This window comes from Hordeum vulgare, chromosome 6H (genome assembly GCF_904849725.1).
Source record: "Hordeum vulgare subsp. vulgare chromosome 6H, MorexV3_pseudomolecules_assembly, whole genome shotgun sequence".
Classification (NCBI taxonomy): Eukaryota; Viridiplantae; Streptophyta; class Magnoliopsida; order Poales; family Poaceae; genus Hordeum; species Hordeum vulgare.
In genome coordinates, this window is record NC_058523.1 from 191,248,925 (window position 1) to 191,272,029 (window position 23,105).

A 23,105-nucleotide genomic window follows, 5' to 3' on the forward strand; every position below is an offset into this window, starting at 1 on the left:
AATATCTACCTTGAGCAAGTTTCAAAAATAATATCAACCTTGAGTGATAACTTGCCAAGTAGATCTTAAAACCAACACCTTTAACAAAATAAATTAAACAAAATAACAACAAGTTAACGCTCACACTACTTATCAAGCTAGAAAGACAAGTCATGGATTTTCAACGGACAAAATACAACCATGATGTTAGAGCAACTCCAACCGGTGATCTATACGGATGTGTGTTTTGTTCATTTTTTATCCACTTGAGTTGGCACATTCGTCTCCTTTTATGTTTGGATCGACTTTGCACTCAACGCGCGGATGCATTTTCGTCTATATAGCTGACCAGCGTCCGAATTCATAGTTCACAAAATTCATACTTTATTATAAGCCAAATAGAAGTTAAATTGTCTTAAATAAAAATAGGTCATAGTTTCAAAACCGAATAAAAATATCTCACAGTTTATAAACCAAATAAAAAATTAAATTGTCTCAAATGAAATAGACCAATACATCTACCGGTTGCTAAGATGAGACTCACAATATGCTCAGCCAAATCATCTTGTAGCTGAACGTGGGTTTACCAATCACGCATTTTTTGATGAAATTCGTTGAACTGCACAAACATTTCGTTCCACCATGCTCAGGCACAACATTGTCACCCTGAAACTGAAACTCTTGGTCGTAGATACGTTTCGTACGTTCATCCTCAATGTTCATGGTGTGCATGATCACACAAGCCTTCATCACCTCCCACAACTTCTTGTGCTCCAAGTTTTAGCAGGATAATGAACAATGTCCAATCGAGATTGAAGAACACCAAAGGCACGCTCCACATCCTTCCTAGCACTCTTCTGTTACTGGGCAAATCTCTTCCTTTTCTCTCCTACAGGGCCGGTGATTGCCTTCATAACAATAGCCCACTCAGGATATATACCATCAGCTAGGTAGTATCCATTTTCGTACATGTGGCCATTGATCTCAACATTGACCTTCAGAATGTTGCCTTTCACAAATCTTTCAAAAACTGGAGATTGTTGAAGCACGTTGATATCATTCTCAGATCCGGCCATGCCAAAAAAGTGCCAGATCGAGAGATATTGTAACGACACGACCTCGAGTATGATAGTGCAAGCTTTGACATGGCCCCTATACTTCCCCTACTAAGCAGAAGGGCAGTTCGTCCACTACGAGGGCATACAATCTATGTTACCAAGCACCCCGAAATGCCCCTGCTGGCATTCATCGCCAATAGCCGAGTAGTATCCGCATCATTTGGCTCTCTCAAGTACTTAGGTCCAAACACTGCTACCACAACCTTGCAGAACCTATACATGGATTCCAGACACGTGGACTCGCTCATACGGCCATACTCATCAATGAGATCACAAGGAAGTGCGTAAGCAAGCATCCGCATAGCGCTGCTGCAATTCTGATAAGATGAGAAGCCAGCCCTTCCTAGGGCATCCTCCTTGCACTCAAAGAACTTATCGTACCCCACCACCCCTCCCGGATACGATCGAAAACATGTTAGTCATCCGATAACGACGCGAGAATAGGTGCGTTGAAAAGAGCGATTTAGGTGCCTCGAAGTAGTCTTTCCAAAGTAGGAAATGACCGCTCTCTCGATTGTGATTCAACGTTAGAGTGTTCCTTGGGATGGAACCCTAAAACATCTACTGTTGCCTGCTAAGGTGGTCATGAACGACCAACATAGCAGCCACCATCTCCTCGTTGTCAGATGAAGAATCATCCAAGTCGCAAATGAAATTGCAGAAAAAGAACTCATCGACGGAGTCCATTTGCACCTTGCGGGCAAGCAATCGAACATCTTGCGAGCGTCATCGAAGTAGTTGGCAGGGGTTGGCGAGGAAGCGTGCTTGGAGGTGCTGGCGGCGACATCGATGTTCGACAAGCATGTAGGCATCCGGCCAGTAGGCAGAGGCGGTCGAGGATTGGGTGCCAACCGCGGTGACCGAGCGAGGTGTTTCTCACGGCAGCGCCGGCAGATGCTTCGGTGGTGATGGGTTTAAGGTATTCGACGAGGGCATTGGAAGGTGGCCGGCTGTGGGGTGGGCGCGGACGGCTTGCCTCGGTGTGGATCCGAAGATGGACGACGGCAGCGACGAGGGGTGCGAGTCAGGAGTGGTGGGAGGAAGATGAATTGCCAATTGTGCCACCAACGGACGGACTAGGGGAAGGAGTTGGTGGATGAGGCGCGTGTTTGCTTCATGTGTGCGCCGATGCAAACCGAGACCTAAATTTGGGCTCTAGATGAGTCGTGTGGAGGACATAAAGCAAACATATTTCCATTTGAGTCGGCGCGTTGGGTCGATTTTTGTGTCTGCATCGAACCGAACAAACACATGCGGACGAGGCGGTTGGAGTTGCACTTACTCACCATAGTCGACTTCCTCCATTGTATCGGTGTGATCATACAAAACAATAAAGCCAAAGGATCTAGTGGAAGATGTCGCTGCACCACTACTGATATTTTCCGTACCACCGAAAGAAGAGAAATTGTGATGAGATTGAGCTCCTATTTTTGGTGAAGAAGCCATTAGTCCATTACAAACCAAGCACAGAACAACCCAAGTCACCCAAGCAACAATTGTTAAAGGGAAACGTTTTAAGTCGGCGCGCCGGCCAAAACATTCGGCCGGTCGCGTGGCTCGCGTTTGATCACATTAGATCTAGCGTCTCCACGTCCTTCTCTCACTTTTTTTCCTTATCTTCTTCTTCCTCTCCCTCCTCCCTTCCCCCGACGACTTCAGGTGCTGCCGGCGAGCGTCGCACCTTCTGCGGTGCTCTAGTGAGGTCTACACCAGCACGGCCCTATCTCGCCTGATTGAACTGCACCAGTGGCCGATGCGCCTGACGACGGTCAGCGACGAGACCACGAGAGATGCTGCAAAGGGGGCGACAGAGTGATACCACGGCGACGTCCATGTGCTACTGAAAGGACGTGGATGTCTCCTAGAGGGGGGTGAATAGGCGCTTTGAAATTATTATGGTTTAGACATGAACAAATGCGGAATAAAACTAACGTTTAATTTGTCAAGCACAAAACCTAAAACAACTAGGCTCACCTATGTGCACCAACAACTTATGCTAAGCAAGACAAACAACTAAGTGATAGCAAGATATATGACAAGAAACAATATGGGTATCACAAAGTAAAGTGCATAAATAAACGGTTCTGGTAAGAGATAACCGAGGCACGCGGAGACGACGATGTATCCCGAAGTTCACACCCTTGTGGATGCTAATCTCCGTTTGGAGCGGTGTGGAGGCACAATGCTCCCTAAGATGCCACTAAGGCCACCGTAATCTCCTCACGCCCTCGCACAATGCAAGATGTCGTGATTCCACTAAGGGAACCTTTAGGGAGGTCACCGAACCCGTACAAACAAGGTTGGAGCAATCTCCACAACTTAATTGGAGGCTTCCAACAACACCACGAAGCTTCACCACAATGGCATATGGCTTCGAGGTGACCACAAATGCTCGGGGCAATCTCCACAACTTAACTGGAGACCCCGAAGCTTGCCCGGAGATTTACACCACAATGATTGAGCTCCGAGGCACCACCAAGATTCTAGGGGTAGCAAGTACCCAAGGGTAATAAGCTTCTCAACTTCTCACTTCCGGTACCACCGTGGAGAACTCAAACCGATGCAACTAATGCAATGGCAAGAACACACGAAGTGGTTAAGTCCCTCACACTCAAATCCTTCCACAAAAACAAAAGCTATGGAGAAATATGAGAGGAAGAACAAGGAGCTCACAAAGAACTCCAAGATCAAGATCCAAGGAGTTCCCCTCACATAGAGGAGAAAGTGATTGGTGGAGATGAGGATCTAGATCTCCTCTCTCTTTTCCCTCAAGAACAAGTAAGAATCATTGGAGGCATTGAGAGTTAGCAAGCTCCAAGAAGGTCAACAATGGGGGGAGAACACGAGCTCAACGGATTGATTTTGTCCAAGGGGGAAGAAGAGCCCCTTTATATAGTGACGGAAAGAATCTGACAGTTACCCCACTTACGGCCCGAGCACAGCGGTACCACCGCTGCTAGGAGCGGTACTACCGCTTGGTAGGCTCACCAACCACGGTAGTAGAAAACTACTACCGTACCTACCACCGCAGGGGAAAAGATACGAAAAAATTCCGACGGAGCAGTAGTAAAAACTACTACTGCTCGCCACTGAAACTGCCATAACTTTCACATACGAGCTCCGAATCGAGCAAACCCTAGCTTGTTGGATTCAGCACGACAAGATATATCAAACAACGATATAGAGATGTAGTTATGAAAATGCCAATGATATAGAGATGTGAGATCTCTATGAATGAAGAACCAGAAAAAACTCCCAACATCGAAAACATCATAGAAGATGCATATGGACTCTGTTTTATGAACTCGAGCTTGTCATGTAGATGACCATAAGCTCTAAGACTCACACGGAGAAACACCAAACAAGAACCAAGAAGTGCGATGCATGGATGAAAATGGTTTGAGCTTTCAACGAGCGATACGATCAAGCTACTCACTTGAGAGCCACCCTTGACGGTACTACAATCTATCCTCTAATAGAAAACCTATCAAGGGCAAACATATACCTTGCACCTCGTCCTCTTGAGCTAGATGGTGATAATCTTGGCTTCCTCAAGATGGACCACCTTTCTTGATTGTGTTGGCTTGATGAAGACTAGTTGATTGCTCCCCCATACTCACTATGGGTGAGCCACTCTTCAGCATATCTTCCCAAGTCCGTTGCCACCACAATGGACGGCAAGCTTCAAGCATGATTCTTCGTGTTGATCCACTTGAACTTGCACACCGCAATCTTAATGACGATCACCACTTGACGTCATCCTCCATGGGTTGTATGAGATCATCCTCTTGACGCAAGCCCATGGAAACACACCTAACCCCACATAGAACTCTCACGAAGACCATGGGTTAGTACACAAACACGTAATGGACAATGCTTACCATACCATGGGATCACTTGATCCCTCTCGGTACATCTTTGTGTCAGCCCGAGACCGACGTTCCAGAAGACTCCCCTCTTATTCTGTTTTCGTCGTGTGAGTATTTTTAATTGTCGCATCATCTCCATTGCGTCGACATCCCGTTGCCGACAGTTTTCAAACTTGCATCTGTTATTCGTTGTCGGTTCTCTCCGTGTTCGTCGTTGCCCGTTCTGAGCCCGACCACACACGCACGCGCCCGCGGCATCGTTTAAATATTTGTTAATAAAAGTGTGTATAAAACTACCTCTGATTGGGTTGAGACGTGGCGTGCGGTCTTAATATATTATAGGTAGACCGCCTGCCAAATTTCGTCTGATATCGGAGTCCGTCTGGTACCCGAACGGTCGACTATAGCGGCACCGTATTCGGTCTATCGTCGGACGTTTTTTGGTGTTTTAAAAATCACGTTGTCGGGTGCCCGTTTTCCCTCTCATCTCCGGCTAGCCACTCTACACAGCCACTTAGACTTCCCCGCATTCGAAACCGTTCGATTTCAACCGCGCAGTTGAAACCGGGGCAAAAAACTGCTAAACCTAGCCCCTCCCAATTGTTATAAATAGACCCCCATGCCATTTTTAGACAGCCACTCTCTCCCTCTGCCTCGAAAATTGTGCCCCCACCAAACCCTAGCGCAGTCTCTCTCCTCCCTCCCTCCTCTGCACCGCCGTCGGGCCCGTGAGCCCGCGCGAGGCCTGCCGAGCCCATCGCGCCGCCTGCCCCTCACCCGAGGCCGCCGACGCACCCCTATGCCGAGCCCCCCCCCTCCCCGCAGCTCCTCTGCGAGCCGCAGCCGTCGCCTCGTCGGCGACCAGGTCCCCCTCGCCTCGCACCTCCCTCTTCTCCTCCCCATGCTCTTTCTCTAACCTCCCTCTCCCTCTCTCATCTGTGGGCAGGAGCTCGCCGTAGCCTCCTCATGCGTCGTCGTCGCCGGGAACGGAGCCCCAAGGCCAAATCCGGCTAGCCGCCGCCGGATCCGGTCGCCTGCGCCCACCTGCGCCTTTGCCCGAGCTCGTCGACCCTCTGCCTCGCTGGAGCGCCGCCGTGCCCTCCTGCCCTCGCTCCCGCGGGAGGTGCACGACAAGGCCAGGCCAGTGTCAGCGCCATCGCCTGGGCCGCGCGCCCCAGCCCAGCCTCCTCGCCTCAACCGCCCAAGGCCAGGCCGCCTCCTCCTCTTCAGCCGGTCCAAGCCCAAGGTGAGCACACCCCCCCCTTTTCTCCATATTCGTCGCTCGCGCGTAGGATAATTAAGTAGCGTCATGCTCTGTTTCGGCCCATTTAGATTTTAGGATTTTCCGGAGATTTAATTTAATTCCAGAAAATTGCATGTTTTTCAAATGCCCGTAGTTTGTTATCCGTATGTCGGTTCGGAACGAATTATATATGGAACTTGTGTAGTTTTTCACGTAGATTAATAATTTGCAACTCGTATGCATGTTCGAAATAGTTTGACTTGCCATATGCCTAGAATTGCATGATGTCCTAATAGGGATTTGTCCCGTATTTATTTTCGCGTGTGTCCGGATTGCTCAAACCCCATAGATGAAATGCTCACATTTTTAGGGACCTTTTGCCATGTATTTAGAGTAGTTGTTTGTATTTTTGCATGTAGGATTCCGTCGCTAGTTTGCTATATCATGTTTAGGACATATTTTCGCATATACGTGTGGCATTAATTTTTATTTTGCAACCCCTCATATTATACATGTTTTAGGGTAGAAAAATCCATAGAATTTAACTATGCATTTAGTTTTAGCTTTTGAGCAAGTGAGTGCGCGTGATATTTTTCCATGTTGCCCTTGTTTTATTTTGTGGGATTTAATCCGTGCATGATATGAATAAGTTGTCGACTAGAGATATGTCCTTGGATGTGTAGGCTAGCCTCTGGTAATTTTGGTTGCAATAAAAATCCATGTTTAGGTATAGTTTGCTTGGTCTCGACTTGCTAGAAAATAGTGCTGATTTGGAGAAGCTGAAATATTTCTAAGTCTGAAATCTGTTATATTTTGTTGTTGTTTTGTCATGAGTTTATCTGATGAACGATAGCTCTTATGAGGTTGGTGCAATGGAGTTAGTTGTAGACTTTAAGATTCTATAGCATGCTGTCAATTTTCATGCCATTTGGAGTCCTGTAGCTTATAGTTTTTCTGATGTCAATATGCCTTCAGATTGAAAACTGCACTGTCAAAAACTGATATTTTCACAAAGTCTGAAACTGTGTGTGAGAAGCCATTTTGTGAGTTCTTTTCCTAGTGATCCATGCTTCCATGCTAAATGTTACTAGTAGAATGTTGTATTGCTTCTTTCCCTCTACTGTCTCATGCCTTGGTTGAGCATATTGGATTTGTGTAGCTAGTTGTTCGAGGGCATAGAAAATGCTATGTGGCTAATTTTGGTAGATTGTGGTGATTTCTTGTTTAGCTCGTAGTTGTTGAACCGTTGCTCCGTTTTGATCATGTCCTATATGAAACTTGCTTAGAATCTCGTGTAGTTTCATATTATCTCGCCGGTTGAATGTTTTGAAATGTTGTGGTTGCCATTTGCACACATATTGCATTCAAGCCATCATATCTTGCGGTGTTCGTATCTGTTGAACCATAGCTCCGTTGGAGATGTTTTCTATGTGTAAATTGATTGAAACGACGCGTAGAATCACGTAAACCTATTTATTTTTTCTGTTTAACAAATATTAAAACTTGTTAGTTCAGATCTGGACAAAATTATAAATTAACATATGAGGTCATCTCGGAGATGCTATATGCCGTTTTTGACCTTATTTAAAAATGCCTAGATAGGTAGAGTAATAACCCTTCACCTCTTGCCATGTTTAAGCACATTTAATACTGCCGTGTATCTAATCGGGATAGAGCTAAATAATCCGTATGTGGAGTTTCGTCAATATGCAACTCGTTGCATATTGAACTTCACTTAATGTGTAGTGTTGATTGTTGTGAATTGCCATGCCATGTCTTGCATATATTCAACTGATCATGCATCATATGTGGATTGCATCTTGTCGTGCATGTGTCGTGGTAAATATCTGTGTTGATGCTTGTTTCCGGTTTGCTCCCTTTTCGATAGAGTTCCGCAAGCGTGTCGGAATGTGAGGACCCGTTCGACTACGTCGGTTCGTCTGCTTCACGGAGTCGTTCTTCTTCCAAGCGGAATCTCAGGCAAGATGACCATTTCCCCAGATACCATTACTATCATTGCCATGCTAGTATTATCGTTTCTGTCATTTTGTCTCGCTGCCTACCACCTGTTAAATATCAGCCTCTCAACATTGCCATGAAAACCTTCAACCTGTTCACAACCTAGCAAACCACTAATTGGCTATGTTACCGCTTGCTTAACCATGTGTTAGCGTTGCTAGTTGCAGGTGCAGTTGCTTCCATGTGATAACATGGGTTCCTTGTTATATCACCCTATTAATTGCTAGTTAATTTAATGCACCTATATACTTGGTAAAAGGTGGAAGGCTTGGCCTTTCTAGCCTGGTGTTTTGTTTCAGCTTTGCCTCCTTAGTTTCGGCTACCGGTGTTATGTTCCACAATTGAGCGCTCCTAACACGATCGGGGTTGTTATGGGGACCCCCTTGATAATTCGTTTTAGATTAAAGTTGGTCTCGCAAGGCCCAACTTTGGTTTTACATTTGCCTAATAACCTAATAAAATTGCATAGGGACTTTTTGGACCCCGAGGATAACTAATCAACCCCCGGGCCAGTGCTCTGCATGAGTGTTGGTCCACCCACCTAGCAGTCGGCGGTGCCACCTCGGGGCAACTCGAGGTTTGGCTACCGTCCACTATGCATAGACGGTGTGTCCTGAGAACGAGATACGCGGCTTCTATCGGGTTCGTCGACACACCAGGTGGCCTTGCTGGATTAGTTTTACCTTTTACAAAATATCTTGTGCATCGGGATTCCGGTGATGCTTTGGGTAATCTCGGAGTTGAGGTTTTACACTAAGGAGTCCGACGAGATCGCGAGCTTCGTGATCGAGGATATCTATGCGGCTTGTGATAATTTGTGATGGACTAGTTGGAGCACCCCTGCAGGGTTAAATCTTTTCAGAAAGCCGTGCCCGCGGTTATGTGGCAACGTGGAAACTTTGTTTAACACTGGTTCTAGATAACTTGAAGTTAACTTAATTAAAATATGCCAACTCAGTGCGTAACTATGACTGTCTCTTTCGTGAGCTCCTTCTCCGATCGAGGAAACGGTGGGGTTATGTTTGACGTAAGTAGGTGTGCAGGATCATTCATTTGATCATTATTAGTTCACGTCCGCTATGCGTAGTTCATCCCCCCTCTTTATTTTTGTACTCATAAGTTAGCCACCTCATATAAATGCTTAGTCACTTGTTGCAGCCTCACCACTTAACCATACCTCACCTTTTAAGCATTGCTAGTTTTTATACCTTTGGAAATGAGATTGCTGAGTCCCCTGTGGCACACAGATTTCTACAACACCAGTTGCAGGTACAGGTAAAGGTTACTTGACGCGAGCGTGTTGATTGTTCATTTGGAGTTGCTTCTTCTTCATCATCATCATCGATCTAGGATGGGTTCTAGGCCGGCAGCCTGGGATAGCAAGGATGGACGTCGTTTTCTTTTCGCGTTTGTTTTCGTCTGTAGTCGCACCCTGCTCTTCTTCGTGATATTTATGTATTGTACTGATGATACTCTGATGTAACTTGTGGCGAGTGTAAGCCAATTCCATATACTCTTCTCTTCAGTACATGTACTTGTAACGATATCCATTATTGCGAAACGACGAGATGCACTTCTATCCCCGACGAGGCCCTCGTGCCAAATTAAGGATAGGGTCGCATCTTGGGCGTTACAATCGTGTACGCTTTGTGTGTTGATCATCTTGATTTACTCTTTTGTCTTAGTCTTGATCAACCTTGCTTGTATGGCGCTTCACAATTATATTCAGGACACCAAGTTACGTGACAAAGAAGTCGATAAGTGTGACGCAGATGAGGACTACATGCTACATATGGTGCAACAAACTGTACCACTACAAGGCGATAGCGCCTCATCTTTACTTGATGTGGTAAACATGAATGATGTTCGTGATAACATTGCTGACTCTTTGTTTGCTGCGAGAAGAGGGTAACTATCTTATGAGAGAGCCATTGATGTCTTTTGGTACAGATATTTGACTCATGATGTATGAACAATTAATGTCTTTTGGTGTAGATGTAGGAAATAGGAAGTACATTTTAGTATAAATATGTGGACAGTGATGTATGAACAATGTTCATGATGATGTACGAACAACTAATGTTATATATGAACAATGTTAGCAATTATCACATTTTATTACATCCAAAATACATACAGCAACTAAAAATTAGTAAAACCTGTCAAAATACAGATTATTACCATGATATCAGTACATACACACCGTCTCAGCATCTCAGGGGTATTCCAGACATTTACTCGAAAGCCACAGCTCACACAACCAATTTACCAAATGACAACACTGCTCACTACAGCTTTCCTAAAACAGCAGCTTTTCCACAACCCACATCTCACAAAAACTTTTCCACAGCCCACAACCCACAGCCCAACCAAACACCATCTTACTCTTTGTCTGACGATCTTAATCAACCTTGTGTCTTTATGACCATTCTTTGGATAATACCTTAAATACCACCTTGGTCATCATATAAACTTCTTGAACCCAACAGATGAACCTCAAGAAGTGCCTATGGACAAATCCTATAAATATAACTTAAGGCAACCATTAGTCCATAGGGATTGTCATCAATTACCAAAACCACATATGAAAAATATGCTCTAACAACTACAACCCCACGACGGCCGGGGTGCGTGACGACGATGACCGAGGTGACCGCGGGCTGCAACCATAGCTTTTTCGTTGCCGGTAGCCGATTGAAGCTTTTTTCATATACGGTTGAAGCTTTTTGTGTCAACATTTGCAGCTTTTTTCCTGGTTGCACTGTTTGATTGGAGCTTTTCTCTTAATGGTTGAAGCTTTTATATACACGGTTGAAACTTTTTGCATATACGGTTGAAGCTTTCTCGGTCAACGTCTGCAGCTTTTTTTCCTCGTTGTGGTGTTCGATTGGAATTTTTTTTCTTAACGGTTGAAGCTTTTATATACACGGTTGATTTTTTTTTGCATCCATGCTTGAAGCTTTTCTTAAAACGTTTGAAACCTTTTTTTGTTTTTGAGCAGCACTTGATTAAAGCTCTCCCTATCATCTCATTGAAACTTTTTTCATCTAAGGTTAAGACATTTTGTGTTAGCGGTTGTATCTTTCCCTGATTCTTAGTGCTGGTTGAAGCTTTTTTCATCTAGGGTTGAAGCCTTTTCATTTGAGGATTGAAGCTTTTTTCCAGCATTTGCAACATAGGGGGGAGGTGCGACCAACGAGGTGAAGACCGACGGGCATGAGCAGAGGCCAATACGCCGGCAAGTAGTTGTTGTCGCAACCGAAGCTATAACCGTAGCCGCACGGAGATGCAACCACATGGTGCTGATGTTGCATGGGTGAAGCTCGTGGCAAGGGCCTTGCCCGGGGACGCGGACGGACGACAAGGACGGCAACCGGCGACAGCCGACGGTGAAGCAAGATGAGAATGTGAGGCGAGACGAGACGAGGCAGTAGGCGCGTGCTAGGGCGGCGCTCCCCTCCCTTTCCTTTTCCCGCGCGCGAGGTTGACGATAAGGTGCGGAAAGGATGGGGAGAGATCTGATGGCCAAGGGCGGCCAGATCCAACGTAAAGGATACTATCGGATTAAATTTGGACCGACGCGTCGGCACAAATCACTTTTCAGTATTAAAACAAAGCCTGATGCACGAGCTAAGCATCAAAGCCAGCCAGAAGAAACTCATCCAACGCTCTCTATCTACCACCATCCAAATTCCAAATCCCTCGTAGACAAAGAGCAGAGCAGAGTGTAATCTGAATCTTAGCGATGATTGACGGCAGCAGCTGCTTCGGCTAAAAGAACGAGCGAGATGTCGGTGGAGCACCTGTTCACGAGAAAAAGACACGGTGGAGATTGCAGCTCTTATTGCCATCGTTGGTCGTCGCTTGCGAGGCTGGGCAGGGCGGCACCGACGGGCCTGGGCATTAGCACCGGAGGACGTAGGTGAGGATAAATGCAGGCATCCTGAAGCTGGAAGGGAACTCTTGGTTGAAAGTTAAAACTGTATTTTTGCTGAAAGGAATTCAGTGTAAATCTGAAGATCCAATCATGAGTGAAGTTTCTGCAGAATTGCAGCCCCATCGTCTGAAGTTTTGGTCATGCCAGGGTAATTTCTTGTCACGGTGGACAAGAGCGTTGGTCTTGCAAGCTAGCCATCTAACACAGGGAATCGAACCCGGCTCTGTGGAAAAAGTGAATGAGGGCCAAAAAAGGGGCAAAATTGACAAAAATGACCCCTAGGGGGAAAGAACTCACGGAGTGACCCCTCGGGGAAAATATTTCACCCGGCTGACCCTTTTGTGTGGCGCCCGACACCTAGGCGCCACACTACACTGTGTGACGCCTAGCCGTTCGGCGCCACACCCCCCGACCACCTGGCACGGAGGGCCCACCCCCCAGGCCGTGTGACGCCTAAGCCTCAGGCGTCACACATTGTAATGCTTAGGCGCCGAATGCTTAGGCGCCACACATTGACTTAACTGGCCATGGGCCAGCCCCCCTCCCCACCCCCTCCCCACCCCCTCCTCATTCCCCTCCCCCAGCCCCCTCTCCCAACCACTGCCCCTCCCTCAAATCCTTCTCTAAATCACCAAATCTGAAGGTTTGGACCGGGCATTTGTTGTCCAATCACACCCCTAAGGTAATCCCCACCTCTCCCCTCATTCTCATCCAAAGAAAAATCTTTTATGGTCTTTTTTTGCAAATTTGAGGAAACCCTAGTTTTTCATGAAATGTGGGATGTATTTGATATTGTTGTACTTGTTTGTATGTTAGGATAAGGGGTATGATGGGGTTAGGATTAGGGTTGTTTGGATGTTTGCATTATGGTTGTTTTAGGGTTAGCCTAGGGTTAGGCTATGGTTAGGCTAGGGTTAGGGATGTTTGGTTGTGTTAGGGTTATGATGGGGTTAGGGTTATTTGGAAGTTAGGCTAGGGTTATTGTAATTGTATGATTGCTTATAAAAAAGGTTCTATGTTTTGTTGTTTAGGTATGGGAAGAACATGTGTTTATGTTCATCACGTGGACAAGGATGCCTTTTTAAAAGGCAATATTGATCCGGACCCGGATGAGCTTGACATGGTGTTCGATTTGTGTCCTAGCTATGGTGAATTGTTGGAACAAGTCTGAAAGGATTTGAATTGGATGGACCCTAGTGATGTAGTTGAGTTCGATGGTAGGCATAATGTGGGATTCGGAATGCACATTCGTTGGAAGACCATGCGTGTCAACTCCGAGCAACGTTGGCTTGCATACAAGGATACGGTGGCCGAATCACTAGACAAGGCTCTAGAGTTATTTGCCATCAAAACAAATGTTCCTAACTTGTTGGATTTGAACCGGGTTGCCTCTTCGATTGTTGAAGCTATTCCCGCACCCATCAACGAAGAGGCCAACATTGAACCTCTTTCTTGTGTCGATGAGGCCAACGAAGAGGTCAACATTGAACATGAACCATTGGTAGAGGCTAATGATGAGCACGATGATGATGAGAATGATGGTAATGTTCTTCATGACAACAATCTTGGTGATTTGGACAAATATAATTTGCAAGAGACAATGGACCATTCTATTCCGTACTCACGTGGCTATGCCTCTGAGTCTGACGATGAGGGTCCCGATGAAGAAGTTGATGAGGAAGGGTTCACGGCAAAGGAGGCTGAAGCTTTCACGGAGGTATTAAAGCGTGATCACCAGACACCATTGTTCGAGGATCTTAGCCTTGCGGATGAAGCCGTGGTTGACGGAGGCGAAGGCATATTGTTTGGAGTTAGGCCACCTTCTCATCGGGACACGCATGGGAAGAATATTATTTTGTTGGGGTCAAAGTTCGAAACATTCTTTGAACTGAAGATGTGGTTGGATGAATATTCTGTTACGCATTATAGGCCACACAAAGTTGTTCATTCAAACATGAAGCTACGTTACACGGTTGCATGTGAGGATAGAGGTTGTCCTTGGATTGTCTGTGCAAGACCATGGAAAGGAGGGCCAGGATGGAACATTGTCAGTTGTATGCCTCACATGTGTCGAGGCAAGAGGGTTGATGGTGCCCTTTCGTCGCAAAGCCATAGACAACTCACCTCCGAGTTCATCGCTTATAGGCTTTCCAACTCCATCTCCTCTCTTCCTACAATGAGCATAAAAAGCGTACAAGACCTTGTGAAAGCCCTCTTTCACTACGAGGTGAAATATGGTAAGGCATGGAAAGCAAAGCAAGCCGCATTCAAGATGTTGTATGGTGATTGGGAGGAAGCATACAACCGCATACCTAGGTTGTTGGGAGTTGTTGCCCACACTAACCCGGGCATGGTTCATGTGGTCGAGCCGTATGGGGAGAAAACCAGGATTCTGAATGGAAATAGGGTCCGTGTATTTGGCCGTGCATTTTGGGCATTTGAGCAATGTGTGAGGGCTTTCCAGCACTGTGGTCCTGTCATCTCCATCGATGGCACGTTTTTGACGGGACAATTCAAGGGCACTTTGTTGGTTGCAATAGCAAGTGATGCCAATAACCGGTTGATGCCTTTGGCTTTTGCTTTGGTTGAGGCAGAGAACAATGTTAACTGGGAATGGTTCTTGCATATTTTGAGAACCAAAGTATTACCGTTTGAGAGGGAAATATGTGTCATATGGGATCGCCATCAAGGCATACTTAACGCGGTTGACATTGTCATTCCCGGCCATGCTCCTTTGCATCATCGATGGTGCATGAGGCATTTCTGTGCAAACTTCTACCGGGCATGTGGTAGCAAGGAGTTGGCAGATGATCTTCAAGATTGTTGTCAAGCATTTTCGGACAAACGATTTGCAAGATTGTACAATGCTTTGCTCGTAAACAAAAAACTTGATGCAGGTGGGCTTGAGTTTCTTAACATGCACATTGAACTTCGGGCCAAGTCGGCACGAGCTTATGACGAAGATGTCCGAAGATATGGTCAAATGACAAGTAACATGGCAGAATGCTTCAACCGGGTGTTGAAGGGTGTCCGTGCGTTGCCGGTGACGGCAATAGTTCAATACACATTCGACAAGTTGAGAGCATACTTTCTAAAGTACTCGCAAGAAACAGATGATCAGATTGCGGGAGATAACAAGAAAAAGTATAAGTACCAGTTTCCACCAAAGGTTGACAAATGGATGGTATTTCAATCACGGAAGGTTGAATCCCAAACGGTACCCTGTACAACAACGAGGATTGGACATACCAAGTGAATGAGCCCGGAGGAACGACAAACGATGGCCAGCAACACGGAAACAGGGCGTTCAAGGTATCTTTATCCTTGTGTGATTGCTCTTGTGGGAGGCCAAGGTTGCTTCATCTCGCATGCTCGCATTTGTACATGGCACCTCGCAGTAGGAATGTGGATGTCAACCATCCACTAACCGTGAGGGAGTCCAAGTTCTCGATCATGACCACGAAGCATACATGGGCCCCTAGATTTGAACCATACTTTGACCAATCACAATGGCCGGAGTATCATGGAGTACAATTATGGCCCGACCCAGAGTGGAAGGTTGTGAAACTGGGAAGACGAAAGACAAAGCGTTTTAGAGGAGACATGGATGGATGGGGCCATGGTGGTGGCAGAGAAATGGGGAACAACCAATTCCAAGAGCCTACTGAGAGATCACATTGTGGAGATTGCGGTGTAACAGGGCACAACACAAGAAGGTGTATGACGCGAAAGAAGAAGTCCAAAAACAATGATTCCAGGTCAAGCCAACCAAGTCCTAGCCAACAAGGGACGGGTCAAGGAAGCACGAGCCAACAAGGGACGGGTCAAGCAAGCACAACCCAACAAGTTCTTACTCAACATGTTCCTAGCCGACTTGGGCTTACTAGAGGACGTGGTGCTAGAGGCAGTGGTGGTGGTAGAGGCAGGGGTGCTGCTAGAGGCAAGGGTGGGATAGGTCGTGGTGGTGCTAGAGGCAGGGGTGGGATAGGTGGTGGTGGTGCTGCTAGAGGCAGTGGTGGGATAGGTGGTGGACTTACTAGGATTGGTATGCGTGGATACCTACGAGGACCATTTTTGTATGTCACATATTTGACTTATCTTTATCATGTTGTTTTTCATGCTCCTTTGTGTGTTATTTTACTAACTATGAGCTTTGATGCCTGTTTTGTAGGTATGGCCGCTTCTCAACCCAACAAGGAAAAAGCGGAGTGGGGGGAGGAGAAGGATGCAGCCAGTGAGGAGCAGCGGTTGATGGAGAGGGCTGCAAAGAAGTTGAGAGAGGAGGATGCAGCCGAAGCGCGAAAGAAGAAGGATGAGGAGCATAAGGCAAAGATGGATGAGGAGTGGCAAATCTTCCTTGAGCGCCAGAGATATGAGGCTAGGATAAAGGAGAATGATAGGAAGATGCTAGAGAAACGTAAAAAAGAATATGAAGCTAACTTTAAGAAGATGTGGGCAGAGGGCGCAGCAAAGAGAGAGCGGGAGCATCAACGCTTCACGGAGAGGGTTAAGGAAGAGGCTTCAAAAATGCGCAAAAGGGAAGAGGAAGAGGAAGAAGAGAGGAAGAAGAAGAAGGGAAAGGGGCCTTGCTCGACCCAATAGAGCCGGATGCTTCTATTCTCATGCGCGCTTTCATCTTCGAACCCTATGTGTTGTTGAACCCTATGTGTTGTTGAACCTTGTTCGCTTGCGCGCTTTCTTACTATGAAACTCCACTATGTATGCACTTTTGGACGTATGTTCTTTAAGAACCCTATGTATGTTTGAACTCCACCCTCTTTGTGTTGTATGTTTTAACTCTAGTATTATTGTGTTGTATATTTGTGCATATTTGTGATGTATATTTGAACTCCTCCACCACTATGTGCTGCAGTTTTCATCATGCCAGAATGTGTGGTGCCTAAGCCTTGGGCGTTGCACATGTGTGGCGCCTAAGGCTTAGGCGCCACACATGTGAATTAGAGTAACAGAAAGTCCACATCTGAGATGCTAGTAGGTTTTCACATGTGTGGCGCCTAAGACTTAGGCGCCACACATGTGCAACGCCCAAGGCTTAGGCGCCACACAATTGAAAACCTACTGGCATCCCAAATGTCGACTTTCTGTTACTCTGTTTCACATGTGTGGCGCCTAAGGTTTAGGCGCCACACATGTGAAACAGAGTAATGCTCATCCTTGATCCTTATCCTTATCCTTATCTTAGTCTTCTCAAGTGCTGATACTCTGTTTCATCAAGACTACGTTGGTCTTAGTTTCACTTTGTTCTCATTTTGTTCTCATTTCATCAAGACTATGTTCTCATTTCATCAAGACTATGTTCTCAAGTGCTGATATCTTGGTCTTAGTTTCACTTTGTTCTCATTTCATCAAGACTATGTTTCTCATTTCATCAAGACTATGTTCATGAGGATATGTCTTGCATTCTGTTACTCTGTTTCATCAAGACTATGTTTCTCATTTCATCAAGACTCTGTTGATCCTTATCCTTATCTTAGTCTTCTCAAGTGTTGATACAACTTGCTGAAATTAAGATACAACTTGGTGAAATTAAGATACAACTTGCTGATACAACTTGCTGAAATGAAGATACAACTTGCTGAAATTAAGATACAACTTGCTCATACAACTTCGTGAAATCTACTGAGTCCAACGTGGATATTTTCCTTTTCCATCACTGGCTTCTTCTGCTGCCTTGGCTGCACGAGCTCTTTCTCTCTTTCTCTCCCTCTCAGCTTCACGGGCTTGTTCCCGCTGTCTGTAAACCTCCTCGAGCCGTAGTTTCTCTTCTTGGTTTTTCCTTATCATCTCATCAAGAAAAGCCCTCTGCTCCACACAGTACTCTTCCCACTCTTTCTTCTGCGCTGCTTTCTCCTCTGCTTCAGCCTTCTCGCGGCGCTCTTCCAAGTCCCAGCTAGCCCATGCACGGCGACCTCTTTCACGAATCTCGGTCACCGGCCAGTCCGGCATTTCCGTGTCAATCCAATGATAATACATGCAGAGAGGAGGAGGAGACTACCAGGAGGATCAGATTCAAGTAAACAATAATCTGGATGACTTGAGCATACCGGAGGCCTGATGTACGCAGAAATAGATTCGGGTGGATCAAATTCATAATTGGCGACATGAAAAACTTCATACCCAACCAATCTGAAAAATCCTCCACCTCCTTCACCTTGTAGAGATCACCGCACCAACATCGAACTGCTTCCACACCCCGAGGAAAACTCGCACTCTTCATTTTCTTAGGCCTGATGCTTTGATCCGAGCAAGGCAAACTCATATTGACTAAAGCGGTGGTAGTGTTCTCAAGTGAGGCTAGATGACGGAGGAAGGCAGTCCAATGCCTCCTTTTATAGATCGGAAAGGAAACGTGGAAATTTTGGCGGGAACGGAGGAGGGAAAGGTGGCGGGAAAGAAGACGTGGAAATTTTGGCGGGAACGGAGGAGGGAAAGGTGGCGGGAAAGAAGACGTGGAAATTTTGGCGGGAACGGAGGAGGGAAAGGTGGCGGGAAATAAGACGTGGAAATTTTGGCGGGAACGGAGGACGGAAAGGTGGTGGGAAATAGTGTGCTTTGAGATGCCAGTAGGTTTTCACATGTGTGGCGCCTAAGCCTTGGGCGTTGCACATGTGTGGCGCCTAAGGCTTAGGCGCCACACAGGTGAAAACCTGCTGCAAACTGAATTTTGACAGGTAGGTAGCATTTTGACAGCACATATTTTGACAGCATATATTTTGACAGAAATTTAGAACATATGGCAGCAACACAAACAACCGAAGTTCACATTTATATTTGAATCTAACACCAACAACACAAGTGCAAATGATTGTTCACAAGTGCAACATCAACACCAACAACAGAAGTTCACAACTCCTAATGGTTCACAAGTGCAACATCAACACCAACAACAAAAGTAAAATGGTTTGCAAATGATTGAAAACTCCAAATGGCTCCGGTTCACATCTTGGGGCCTCGTCCCCTCTTAGAAACTAGCTTCTTTCTTCTCGCAACCACAAATTGCTCCGGGTCATCCGACTCATCGTCATCGTCATCCTCATCCTCATCGTCCATGCTTCTCATCCTTGACAAACGAGAGCCCCCGGCGACCGGGTTCTTTCCTTTCGCATAATCATCCGGTGAGTGCCGCCTAAATTCCTTCCTAGGCTTCAACATGTAAGCAGAGCGTTGGAAAGCCTTCAACGTCATCCCGTCCGCAACCTAATACATATGAAGGTTGAAAGTTCAAAGTTGAAGGTTGAAAGTGCACAATGTTTTATGGCTATGTCATACCTCAGGAGTGTCAACATCATCCTCTACAGTATTTCTTTGGGTATTAGCTGCCGAGGTAATGTCACCATCGTCCATACGAGCGCCCGAAGAAGCTGAATCGTCTAGAGTATTTCTTTCGGATGAACCGGATCTCGAAGGTGAAACATATTCAGGGTCACGGCAACCTAAAATGTTGGATAGGCGCCGTAACTTCTGGTCATGTTCCTGTTAGATTCAAATATAAATGACATATATAAGGTACCGTATGTTGCATTCGTGGGCAAAATAATAATAATGACACAACACCTTTATGAAAAGACGAAGTGTAGATTCTCCCTCTTTTCCTCCACGTGTGTTCTCTAGAATATCTTCGGACTCATCAACTTGTTTCTTGACCTCTTTGCGCTATGATCACAAGACAATGACATGCAAGTGAATAAGTGTACTAGCATTCATACTTAACATAGGTGAGCACACTTACCACAAAGTTCAGGACAGGGGCGAAGGAAGTTTGGTACCCTTCGCGAATTAACTTGTTGTAACGGCCTTGGGCAAGTGCATCGTACTCAGTGGGTTCTTCCAATATGTCCTCCTCGTAAGCCGGTGGAAAAATCTCGACACGAGTACTCTCCTGAAACCATCTTAGGTAGTTGTTGAACGCAAGCGGACAATGCTGGTGGTATTGGGTTCGTTGTATGCTCGAAGCTGCCTGCACACTTTGCTCGAACATAATGACATAGCTCTTATGATGCTTCTGCCAATCCTTGATCTTTCGCTGCCTCCTCCTATCCAACCTGCTTTTAACAAAACACATCAGTAGCTCGCTCAACACTAAGAACAAAACTAATCAATACTTATTTTTTGTTACATGTGAAGCTGTGTGTCCGTGTCCACCCACTCCGGCGGGTGTGGCTGAAAGAACCCAAATTGATGCATCACACGATGCGGGAGATGAAACTCAACCGCCCAATTGCATATAAGGGGACAACGCATTAGCCAAAGATGTTTTTCCTGCACGCATAGTGGATTGAGCTAGAACGTGTGTGCATCACCAAAGTTTGGCCCGACACCATATGGCTACCATTCCACCTACAACACAACATAAAAGGCACAATTCATTTTACTCACAACATAAAAGCTGGAAGTCAACTCTGAAACCATCTTACCTGCTCGGGGGTAAGCGAATCCATCTTGTTGGTGTATTGCTTGTACAATAGGTTCACTTTGCTTGCCACCTCCGATACCAAGTCCCACTTGTAAGCCCATGTAGGTTGCCGTACAGGGTTGCCGTGGTCATCCCAGGTATTCCACTGTGAGCTTTTAGGGCATCCAACAGGTAGCCGTTCCCAGCTCCATACTGAAAGTAGGAGCATACAACCACCAACTCCACCGTCCTTTGTCATCCTGCGACAAGCATCGTCCAACTACAAGTAACAACAAACATGCATCAGTTTAGCAGAAAAAGATAACAGAGAGTACTTAATACTAACAATTTATTACCTGCCGATACAAGTAAGCCAGTGCGGCCGAGCCCCAGCTGAACTTGTTGTCGAAAACAGTCAACGCCCTCAGCCACATCCATGGAGCATTCTTGCCTGCGCCGTCAGCAAAGATAGTCCTAGAGATGACGTACCACATGTACACACAAGCATACCTCTGGATCACCTCATCATCTGCGTCCTCAGGACAATGAGCAAAGTTCGCGGCAATCCAAGTGAAAGGAGCGCCGGCCGGGACTCTATCTTTCTTCCCTCCATCTTCTACCTCCGGCTCCTGCGGCGACATACCAATAAGAGCCTCCATTTGTTGCCGCCATCCCTCGGAATCAGTGCTCATACAAAGAGGCTTCCCCTCGATCGGAAGTGCGGCGATCATGGAAACATCTTGAAGAGTAACTGTCATCTCTCCGGTCCAGAGGTGAAAACTATGTGTCTCCGGCCTCCAACGATCAATAAGTGCTGTGACTGCCGTAGCGTTCAGATTGGGCGTTGACCGACTCACAAGCTGCACGAATGGAAGGAGTCATGTCATCTCGATGTATGGGGTGTACCGCTCATCGTACTGCATTACAGACGATGCCCCATGAGACCGGATCTTCAAGGGTGTAAGCTCCTGCAAACAGATAGGAGAAGAAGATATCAAGTGCTTATTACATTTTCAAAAAATTACTCATCTACTAATCATTTTCTACTTACCATTTTCTTCTCCGACATGAAATAGGCCCGGTGTTCAACGTCATAAACATTATTCAGAAGCCACACCATCCCACAAATCACAAAAAAATACTCATATTTAAAAAATTACTCATCTACTCATATACTAACTAATATTCAAAAAATACTCATATTCAAAAAATTACACCATCCTACAATCCACTAATCTACATATCCTAACTACTCAAAACCTAAGAACTCATATGAACTACTACTACTCATATACTCATATACTAACTACAAATATGAACTACTACTACTAATATAGTCATATACTAACTACTAATACTAACTACTAATACTAACTATTAATACTAACTACAAATATGAACTACTACTACTAATATACTCATATACTAACTACTAATACTAACTACTAATACTAACTATTAATACTAACTACTAATATGAACTACTACTACTCATATACTCATATACTAACTACTAATATACTAACTCCTAATACTCATATACTAACTACTAATATACTAACTACTCAAATCCTAAGAACTCATATCCTAACTAGTCAAATCCTAAGAACCTACTCAAATCAATCTACTCAACAAAAACCTATTACACTTGGATAGAAGGATGGGAAACGGAAGGGATGGGGGAGAAGATTACCTTGGGGGATCAATCCAAGGAAGAAATCACCAGATCTGAAGGAGATGGGGGAGGGGATTAGGGATTCGAAGAGAGACAGCCGCCGCCGTTGATGTTTCTGTTTGAATGAGGGAGGGGAATGGGGAGGAGGGCTGGCCCGTGGCCAGTTAAGTCAATGGCGTCACACGGCCTGGGGGTGGGCCCTCCCTGCCAGGTGGTCGGAGGTGTGGCGCCGAACGACTATGCGTCACATAGTGTAGTGTGGCGCCTGCCTAGGTGTCGGGCACAACACAAAAGGGCGCCGAACGACTATGCGTCACATAGTGTAGTGTGGCGCCTGCCTAGGTGTCGGGCACAACACAAAAGTGAAATATTTTCCTCGAGGGGTCATTTTGTAAGTTCTTTTCCCAAGAGGTCACTTTTGTTAATTTTGACCAAGAAAGGGGTCTTGCAAGCTAGACATAGGAATCGAACCCGGGTCTGTACCGTGGCAGGGTACTATTCTACCACTAGACCACTGGTGCTTCCATGTGCAAGTTCGAAATGCAGCTTAACCGATCTGTTTAGTTAAGCAGAAAGATTCGTGTTTTTTTTTTTTTGAACAAACAGAAAGATTCGGGTTGCCTTCCGAAGAAGGAACATTTGTCTCTAGAACCTTGAGAATAGTCGGGGTCTACTCCAGACCAACGTGCTTTCTTGTAGTAGTACTACTGTATTCGTGAAGGAAGCTGTCCCTAGATAGTTAGATTCAAGAATGAAATTGAGGTCATGAACGCAGCATGACCTGCACGTTGTCACCCTCGATCGCCCTAGTGAATCATGCCGGCCGGCCATACTTCTTCCACAACCCGCTCA

At 45.8% G+C, this 23,105-nt stretch overlaps 1 protein-coding gene across 1 annotated transcript; it reads left to right on the plus strand.

Moving 5' to 3' along the window:
- Nucleotides 1-16,338: 16,338 nt before the first annotated feature.
- On the plus strand, nucleotides 16,339-16,938 carry LOC123405717 (vicilin-like seed storage protein At2g18540). Its single transcript, XM_045099302.1, has one exon. The coding sequence runs from the start codon at nucleotides 16,339-16,341 to the stop codon at nucleotides 16,765-16,767; it is 429 nt and encodes a 142-aa protein (XP_044955237.1). The 3' UTR covers nucleotides 16,768-16,938.
- The last annotated feature ends 6,167 nt before the right edge of the window (nucleotides 16,939-23,105 follow it).

What these genes read in the sequence shown, in the direction of transcription:
- LOC123405717 (XM_045099302.1), top strand. Translation starts at nt 16,339, where the DNA reads ATGGCCGCTTCTCAACCCAACAAGGAAAAAGCGGAGTGGGGGGAGGAG.